The 10019-nt window shown below is 44.8% G+C and overlaps 1 protein-coding gene and 1 long non-coding RNA gene across 12 annotated transcripts in view; one reads left to right on the top strand and one right to left on the bottom strand.

The window, feature by feature from the left end:
• LOC139025058 (uncharacterized) overlaps positions 1-1486 on the top strand; it is a 4166-nt gene extending 2680 nt beyond the window's left edge. Inside the window, exon 2 of the long non-coding RNA XR_011476497.1 lies at positions 1259-1486. This is a non-coding gene — a long non-coding RNA (uncharacterized lncRNA). The remainder of the gene's footprint in view (positions 1-1258) is intronic.
• Positions 1-10019, bottom strand: part of LOC111962063 (adaptor related protein complex 3 subunit beta 2) — a 97604-nt gene that overhangs the window by 69869 nt on the left and 17716 nt on the right. For 3 of the 11 annotated variants that reach the window (XM_023984841.3, XM_070442932.1, XM_023984842.2), the window contains exon 1: positions 5126-6061. The exons of 5 other annotated variants lie outside the window; for them this stretch is intronic. In XM_023984841.3, the coding sequence (XP_023840609.1) occupies positions 5126-5385 (260 nt within the window). In that variant the 5' untranslated portion in view covers positions 5386-6061. Of the gene's footprint in view, positions 1-5125; positions 6063-10019 lie in introns of those variants that run through there. 3 more of the 11 variants (XM_070442930.1, XM_070442931.1, XM_070442933.1) reach the window with 3 other exon arrangements.

Below are 10019 nucleotides of genomic sequence, written 5' to 3'. Positions count from 1 at the left end.
TGCCATTGTCTATGTCAGCTAAGGCCTGTGCCTTCCCGAACGGACCTGCAGTCTGTGGTCGCGTCTCCAGTCGTTCCTCTTACTGACGAAGGATTTCAGTTTTCCTGTTTTGTATTTACCTAAATATATCCAGGAGTATCGGTTTGTTTTAAGACTGGAATAAAGACTCTGTTTCTGGTTAAGTAGCTTTTTGGGTCCTATTCACCACATAACGAAAGATCCGACCAAGAATGGACCAGCGACTACGGATTCTCGCTACACTGCCGTCGAACCAGGGAGCAATGCTCGGCAGACACGAGCAGGAATGTCTCGCTGCTCGTCATGCCGTTGGAGCCCTGGCCGCTCAGGTCTCCGACCTCTCAGGACAGTTTCAGAGTCTTCGTCTCGTGCCACCAGCTACTTCCTGTCTTCCGAGTCTCCGGAACCTAGGGTTAATAACCCACCATGTTACTCTGGGCAGCCCACTGAGTGCCGCCCTTTCTCACCCAGTGTGATATTGTGTTCTCTCTCCAGCCCAACACATACTCAAGAGAGAGAGCTCGGATCCCTACGTCATATCACTCCTTACTGGTCGGGCTCGGGAGTGGGCACAGCTATCTGGGAGGCAAGGGCTGAGTTCTAACGATATTCTGAACTTTAAAAGAGGAGATGATACGGGTTTTTGATCGTTCAGTTTTTGGGAAGGACTTCCAGGGGCCTGGCTTCCCTATGTCAAGGTGATCGATCCATAACGGATTACTCTATAGAGGTTCGCACTCTTGCTGCCTCCAGTGACTGAACGAGCCGGCGTTGCTCGCTCGTTTTCTGGAGGGACTCCACGCTGAGGTTAAAGATGAGATTCTCTCCCGGGAGGTTCCTTCCAGCGTGGACTCTTTGATTGCACTCGCCATCCGCATAGAACGACGGGTAGATCTTCGTCACCGAGCTCGTGGAAGAGAGCTCGCGTTTACGGTGTTTCCCCTCTCCGCATCTCAACCATCTCCTCCCACCGGCTCAGAGACGAGCCCATGCAGCTGGGAGGTATTCGCATCTCGACTAAGGGAGAGGAACGGGAGAATCACCAACCGCCTTTGCCTCTATTGCGGTTCTGCTGGACATTTTGTCATTTTATGTCCAGTAAAAGCCAGAGCTCATCAGTAAGCGGAGGGCTACGGTGAGCGCTACTACTTCAGGTCTTCTCCATCAGATCCTGTACTACCCTTGTCGGTCCATCTACGCTGGTCTGGTTCGGCTGCTTCCTGCAGTGGCCTTGATTTAGAAACCGCCCTGTCGTGTTTTTGCCTTCTTCAGATGCTGCGTGTGAGCAGGTGTCTATGTCAGCTACGGCCTGTGCCTTCCCGAAGCGACCTGCAGTCTGTGGTCGCGTCTCCAGTCGTTCCTCTCTACTGACGAGAGGATTTCAGTTTTCCTGTTTTGTATTTACCTAAGATATATCCAGGAGTATCGTTTTTGTTTAAGACTGGAATAAAGACTCTGTTTCTGTTAAGTCGCTTTTGGGTCCTCATTCACCAGCATAACATACATGCTAAAATCGCCACTGCATTCATGTTCCTACGTGGCTTCTGTTGGTAGACTGTGCATTATTCAGTTATTTCGAACTGAACACTGGAAGCTTCATAGAGGAGAGCTAAGAAGGACTACAGTTCCCATAAAGCAATGCACCATGCTTCCATGTAAAATCAAATCGGGTAATAACTTAAAGTTAAAGTAAAAATGATTTTAGTGCTAGGTTAACAATCTTGCATTTATCTCCTTATGAATACAAGTCATAATGTACATGATTGAGCCAAAATTTGCATCCTGCATGACCAAAGAAGCCTTTTTGGTGGCCATCTTCAAAACTAACACTTGATTCACTGTCGTTGTCAAATGTTAGTGTGATAGTTTAGGAATGCCTTACACCCTCTTTCTCTCCTGTCAGTAAAGAAAGACAGGTGGGTGAGTTGATCCAGAACTAGTCAGATATCAAGTTCCACAGAAAAGGAACCATACACCTATATTGGGTTTCACTGTCCTAGGTCTTTGTCTTGCCCGGCAGAGAATAGCTTAATTTACGAACCCAGTACTCAATTATTTAACTTACCGAGGCATTGTAGAGCACTGGCCCAATGTCTGCATTGGTGGTCAGGTTACTGGTGGTCAGTTTATAAGATCAGCCAGAACTTTCTAGCTATTTTGAACTATTTTAGAAGCCTTTCACAAACGCAAAGTAGGGTGCCTATGGCAGTTACTACAAAGTTAGAATATGTACATATATGTTTTACTGTGTATAAATCCATGGCAATGGCAGGGTAATTATACTGTACGTTTGTGCTAATGGATACAGAGCCTTCAGAAAGTATTCACACCACTTGACATTTTCCACATTTTGTTGTGTTACAGCCTGATTTTAAAATGGATACAATTTAGATTTTGTGTCACTGGCCTACACACAATACCCCATAATGTCAAAGTGGAATTAAGACATTTTTACAAATTAATAAAAAATGAAAAGCTGAAATGTCTTGAATCAACAAGTATTCAACCCCTTTGTTATGGCAAGCCTAAATAAGTTCAGGAGTTTCAAGCATGGTGGTTGTTGCGTCATGTTATGGGTATGCTTGTCATCGGCAAGGACTAGAGAGTTTTTTGGGGGATAAAAATAAATGGAATAGAGCTAAGCACAGGAGGACCGAGAGGAAAACCTGGTTCAGTCTGCTTTCCAAACAGACACTGGAAGACAAATCCACTTTTCAGCAGGTCAATAACCTAAAGCACAAGGCCAATATACACTGGAGTTGCTTACCAAGACAACATTGAATGTTCCTGAGTGGCTTAGTTACAGTTTTCACTTAAATCGGCTTGAAAATCTATGGCAAGACTTGAAAATGGCTGTCTAACAATGATCCACAACCAACTTGACAGAATTTGAAGAATTTTTAAAATAATAATGTGCAAATATTTTACAATCCAGGTGTGCAAAGCTCACCGCTGTAATCATTGCCTAAGGTGATTCTAACATGTATTGACTCAGGCGTGTGAATACTTATGTAAATGAGATATTTCCACATGGTTTAATGAAAAACTCATGAGGTTCCAGCCTGAGTCCTGGTCAGTAGATCAAACAACACAAAGTGTCCAAAGTGCTGTTGTGTTGTGAACCTCAACATGCAGAAACTTCCTAACTAAGTAGTCAGTTTAGCCTCCAGCTAGAACAAGCTCGTACTGTGACAGTCACATCCATAAAACATAGAAGAGGCCTCTTCTTGCATTCGAAATTGGACTAAAAGGCGCATGTAATTTACACCACCCATGAATTCACATAAATTGACTAAGACACTTTGAGAATCTACAATGTCCTCGTGCCTCTGTTAAACTATCCATTGGTTCTCAAGAACAGCTACATTTGCATGAATTCTCTGATGCATTGCTGGGGAGAGACTACTAGTGCTGTTTTTTACGACAGCGCAAAAATAGACTGAATCCTTTGAACCCTGTGTACAGTTCAAACCTCTGGGATCAGGAGAGAGGCCTCGAGAACACAAAAACAAAATAAAAAAGACCTCTAGAGCAACTGTTTCATACCTGTGCTCTTTAAACATTTACTCTCTCACTGCAGCTGCACACACAAAAACAGAAGCGATTCGGGTGAGAAGCTTAAAGTAAAGAACATCAATGACTAATACGTGTGAGCATATATGTGTGTGCGCATGTGTCTGAGTAACTCCACAGCAGCAGGTGCGAGCAATGTTTTTTTCAGGCATTTTCAGCAGTACATAACCTAGCGGTGTGCTTATTTCTGAGGTCCAAACACTAGCCGATGAGTCACTTAAGTACCCGTGGCCTTTTAAAAGCCCCTGGATTTGTCATAAGCATTGACTTAAGGAAAACTTCGCCACTGATAAACTACTGGCAGCGAATCTGCTATAGAAATACTTAGAAATAATAAGATGACGTTCCAGGTTATATGGATAACTATTGACAGATAGCTGATATGCGTTTTTCTACATTGTAATGGACACGGTGCAACCATTGGTAGGTAGGCTGCTGGCAGACTTCGGCAGCGGTACAGCAAAGCCAAGTCAGCCCGTGCTCATGTTTCTCACAGGGGAAGTGAAATTACAGGCTACAATGACTTTGCTCACGATCATGCATGCCACAAATGAAATGTGTTACTTGAATTTTCTTTTGCGGGTGCTTGCTCATTATCTGAATATACACTTGTGGTTTCTAGCTAACGTCACAACAATAAAAGCAGTGGAGAATGAAGTGAAGCAAAACTTTAGTGGTCAAAACCATTCATCTTGGGGCAAAGGTGGAGCGGGTTTTCAAAATGCTATCATATCAAGTAATTATATTTATAAAATGGTCACATATATATTTTTAATACAAACTATCTCCAAAATTGTTAACATTTACAAATTACCCAGTAGATTATGATAATTTTCTGTTAAAAAAGTGGAGGGGCAAAGACAGGTTTGCGCACCTTATTTTAATTTGCTCCATGGCTCAGGAGGCCAAGTAGATACAAGGCTGTTTGGCTCATCTCAGTCACGAAGAGGAATAACTTTGCAGTGGTTTCTGATGAATAAAAAATGCATGCTGGTGGGTGGTAACAATCAAATAAAACCCAGGCCTGAAACGAAACGTAGGCTGAAAATAATTTGTACGTCATATCATAGGAATAGTCGCCGCATTCACACGGATTGTACAAAGTGGGCAGTTTTGATTTGTTACTTCAAGCTTAAATATATCATACTTTGACTAAAACGACGACTTACTGACTTAAATCGTTGTGCAACATCATGGGTGAGCTCTGGCCATCGTCTTTCAGCTCAAAAAAGTAGATTTCTAATGGTGTGGGCGTTTAACAGCAGTATTATTTACATAGATTACTGTTTTCACAAGGCCTGGAAGCAACAGGCATATAGTGTTAAGAGTTTGTGTGTGTACACGAGGTGTTTTCACATCCCAGGTGTGTGTGTGTGTGTTTATGCTTATCTAATTACGCTGGTCTCTTTCTCATTATGTCTAATTACTGTCGTCTGCATACTCACTCATCAGTAACACACGTGCGCAAGCGTTTTCAGGTCTGTTTATGCACATATTCACACGGCACATGTGTCTCATGCTGATGGCACCCTACCGCAAAGGCTGGGTCACAAGGCTGGATAAACTGCCTCCCCCTTCCTCCAGGTGGGCCCGCTCCTCCTGGTCACCACCTCCGCTGCCAAACCGGATGTGGCGCGGGTCGTTGGGCTCCCCGTTGTACCAGTTATGGTTTCCGCCATCCGGGGTCATCACAGGGCTTTTGGCCTCATCCTGCTGCCCCATCTGGTCCTGCGCCGTCTTCACCATATTCATCGCGTTCACCGGCAACTGGAGGAGCTTTTGCATGGGCGTCATGGCTAGCGTCGTAGAGTCCTTTCCCGAGAAGAAGCCCAATCGCAACCTTATGGACTGAAGAACTCAAAAAAACCTAGACCTTCGTAGATCGTTTCTATATGGCGTAGCTGTAGATGTGGGGTACTGGAATGAGGATTGGAGAAGGTAGATCCAACAGTGGGTGTCCACTTTCATTCTCCAGAAGCTAATGTGGTGAATACAGTCATCAACAACAAACCCAAACTCTTGGTATCTTCCTTTGAGATGGAACTACTGAGCTGGAGAATAATGACTTATCCACTATGGATATGCCTTCGAAGAGGAAATAATGATGCGTCAGGTCTTGCCTTGGATGAAGCCTTAATGATGACGAGTGCTGACAGCTTCCTCTGACACCACATAGAAACACAGCCTTACAGTTGCTCTTCTCGTGTGAACCGTACGCTCTGCTATGCTAGGGCTGTCTAAGGGAGTCCAGTGAAGCAACAGTAGACTGCACAGCACAGTGAGTAGCAAGTAGGTGCTGAGGATAGAAGGCGTGGATGGAGTTCCCTCCCCTTATTTTTCCTCCTTCGCTTCCTCTTCTGCTCCTTCTCTTGCTCCTCTCATGGGAAAAGGAGCTCCGTCTGCCTCTCCGAGGGTTTGGCGTCTGGCGCTGATCTCCAGTGTTGCTCTGCGCCGATGGCATAGCCCCCTTCTCTCCCTCCTTCCTCCTTCTCCGCCACGTTAGCAGCTAGCACCCCTCCCTTCTCCTCTCCTCTTCACTCCTCCCCCTCTCCATCTCGTGTGTACGCAGGTTTTCCGACGCTCTGCTCCGTTTCATCTCTCGCTCTGCCTTGACTCCAGTGCACTCCTCTCCCCTGAAACTGTATTTGTCTCTCATCGCTTGCTCTCTTCTCCCCACCATCTTTATCTCCATCATGCTTAGTTCCCTTCTTCTTCACCTGATCTTGTTCCCTTCGTTCACCACCCCTCCCTGTTTCCTTGCTTGCTTCCTTCTGGTTACATTATCTTTGTCCGTGCCCTCTTTTCTCTCCCTTCGTTTTCCTGTTCCCTCGCTCTCTTGCCTTACATGACTCAGCTTTCACAGCAGTGTCGTGGTGATGATGTTGCTCTTTCTCACACGCACACTCCTCCTCGTTCTTCCAATCAACAGTGCTACCTAACAGCAGGAATCCTTTCTCTCTTCCTCTCTCTCATTCCTTAATCTCTCTCATTCCTTCCCCTCTTCCTCTCTCATTCCTTAATCTCTCATTCCTTCCCCTCTTCCGCTCTCATTCCTTCCCCTATTCCTCTCATTATTCCTTTATGCCTCACTTTCTCTCTTTTTCCTTTCTCTCTTTCTCTCTCTCATTCCTCTTTCTCCCGGAGGCTATAATGTAACGGGTTAATTTACAGCCAGAGGGAGACTGTGGGATTGTGGAGGACTGATGGCCATGATGATGGCCCCCTGTGTGTGTGTGTGTTTGTAGGCTGATCGAGATAAGGGAGTGCCGCACTGAAGCAAGGGAACATTAAATCACATCCTTTACTAAAGGGGCATAGGCTGCTAGGCAAGGGTACTAAATTACCCCCTTCAGTAAGGGGCTAGGACACAGAGATGTGGCCCATGTTCTGTTCAGTGCTAAGGTTCCAGAAAACACAGATTGAGCATCAAAGTCAGGTTATTTTGCTTGTATCTGTACTGAATCTAACACACTAAATTAAACATGTCAGATGCATAAAATCTCAACAATTATCCAATTTGCTTTTTCATGGTATGGTATGTCTCTCTTCTCTCTCTCTGCAGTATTACTGGTACCATCCCCCACCTATCTCCTTTCACCATTTCTCACCAGGATGCGTGAAACTGTGACATCGCGCTCTAGTGAATTACACACACACACACACACACACACACACACACACACACACACACACACACACACACACACACACACACACACACACACACACACACACACACACACACACACACACACACACACACACACACACACACACACACAGTCAGCCAGCCAATGTGGCACATAAACAGTTTCTCCTCACAGCTCGACATCATCTCATCAGTCAGCCCTGCTGCACTCTCTGCAACTCATGCCAAGTCAATTGCCCACCATCCAACAGACAGGGATACTATGACATTTCATCTTCAAGTGAATTTGTCTGATACACACTCCTGTTTCAGAGACCGAGAAAGAGAGCGAGACAGAGACACAGAGACTGATCCCCGACTGACCGGACCGACTGATCTAGAAATTATAATTATTAGTTAGATAGGATGCAGGGTGATTTACAGATCTCCTCAAACACACACAGATAAAGAGACCGAGACTGCAAAATCAATTGAATAATAGGGGAATTGTTCAATTATCAATTGACAATTAACACTGAGTGACATTGTTGTAATCAACAATCAAGTGAACACTGCAAACAACCAAACCAAGATGGCCGCTTAGATGGCGCACAAACATATTGAGTCTTCTGAGAAATAAACAGAGAGGATGAGTAGGTGTGGGCCACAGGAGAGAGACATTTTTCAGAGAAAAAGCCAGACAAAAATCAATGACATTTAGAGAGGCAGGGGAGGGAAAATAAAGATGATATCAGAACAGACAGTCATACGTACTCCGAGGAGGTGAGAGAGAGGAGAAAGATCAAGTGAAGTGAGCAAAAGCGAGGGAGTCAGGGGAAGCAATGTATTATACACAGTGCCTACAGAAAGTATTCATACCCCTTGACTTTTTCCACATTTTGTTGTGTTAGATTTTGTGTCACTGGCCTACACACAATAACCCATCATGTAAACATGGGATTATGTTTTTACACATTTTTACAAATTAATACAAAATGAAAAGCTGAAATGTCTTGAGTCAATAAGTATTCGACTCCTTTGTTATGACTAGCCTAAATAAGTTCAGAAGTAAAGATATGCTTAACAAGTCACATAATAAGTTGCATGGACTCACTCTGCGTGCAATAATAGTGTTTAAAATGATTTTGAATGACTACCTCATCTCTGTAGCCCACACATACAGATAATTGTAAGGTCCCTCAGTCGAGCAATACATTTCAAACAAAGATTCAACCACAAAGACATGGGAGGTTTTCCAATGCCTCGCAAAGAAGGGCACCTATTGGTAGAATAAAGAAAATGCAGACATTGAATATCCCTTTGAGCATGGTGAAGTTATGAATTACACTTTGGATGGTGTATCAATACACCCAGTCACTACAAAGATACAGGTGTCCTTCCTAACTCAGTTGCCGGAATGGAAGGAAACAACACCATGAGGCCAATCGTGAATTTAAAACAGTTACAGAGTTTAATGGCTGTGATAGGAGAAAACTGAGGATGGATCAACAACATTGTTGTTACTCCACAATACTAACCTAAATTACAGAGTGAAAAGAAGGAAGCATGTACAGAATAAAATGATTCCAAAACATGCATCCAATAAGGCACTAAAGTAAAACTGCAAAAAATGTGGTGCAAATCCAACACAAACCATCACTGAGTACCACTTCATACACTATGTATACAAAAGTATGTGGACACCCCTTCAAATCGGCTATTTCAGCCACAGACGTTGCTGCCAGGTATCTAAAAATCGAGCACACAGCCATGCAATCTCCATAGACAAACATTGCCAGTAGAATGGCCTTATTGAAGAGCTCAGTGACTTTTAATGTGGCACCGTCATAGGATGGCAACTTTCCAGCAAGTCAGTTCATCAACTTCTGCCCTGCTAGAGCTGCCCTGTAAGTGTATGTGCTGTTCTTGTGAAGTGGAAACGTCTAGGAGCAACAATGGCTCAGCCGTGAAGTGGTAGGCCACACAAGCTCACAGAATGGGACTGTCGAGTGCTGAAGTGTGTAGTGCGTAAAAATTGCAGGTCCTCGGTTGCAACACTCACTACCAAGTTCCAAACTGCCTCTGGAAGCAACGTCAGCACAATAATTGTTTGTCGGGGGCTTCATGAAATGGGTTTTCATGGCCGAGCAGCCGCCCACAAGCCTAAGATCACCATGCGCAATGCCAGGCGTCGGCTGGAGTGGTGTAAAGCTCGCCGCCATTGGACTCTGGTGCAGTGGAAACGCGTTCTCTGGAGTGATGAATCACGCTTCACCATCTGGTAGTCTGACGGACGAATATGGGTTTGGCGGATACCAGGAGAATGCTACCTGCCCGAATGCATAGTGCCCACTGTAAAGTTTGGTGGAGGAGGAATAATGGTCTCGGGCTGTTTTTCCATGGTTCGGGCTTGGCCCCTTAGTTCCAGTGAAGGGATCTTAACGCTACTGCATACAATTACATTCTAGACGATTCTGTGCTTCCAACTTTGTAGCAACAGTTTACTTTTCCTGTTTCAGCATGACAATGCCCCTGTGCACAAAGCGAGGTCTGTCAGAAATGGTTTGTCAAGATCGGTGTTGAAGAACTTGACTGGCCTGCACAGAGCCCTGACCTCAACCCCATCGAACACCTTTGGGATGTATTGGAACGCCGACTGTGAGCCAGACCTAATCCCCCAACATCAGTGCCCGACCTGACTAATGCTCTTGTGACTGAAAGGAAGCAAGTCCCCACGGCAATGTTCCAACATCTAGTGGAAAGCCTTCCCAGAAGTGGAGGCTGTTATAGCAGCAAAGGG

The sequence above is a fragment of the Salvelinus sp. IW2-2015 genome, linkage group LG4q.1:29 (genome assembly GCF_002910315.2).
Source record: "Salvelinus sp. IW2-2015 linkage group LG4q.1:29, ASM291031v2, whole genome shotgun sequence".
Taxonomy (NCBI): Eukaryota; Metazoa; Chordata; class Actinopteri; order Salmoniformes; family Salmonidae; genus Salvelinus; species Salvelinus sp. IW2-2015.
This window is presented reverse-complemented; position numbering and strand designations above follow the sequence as displayed.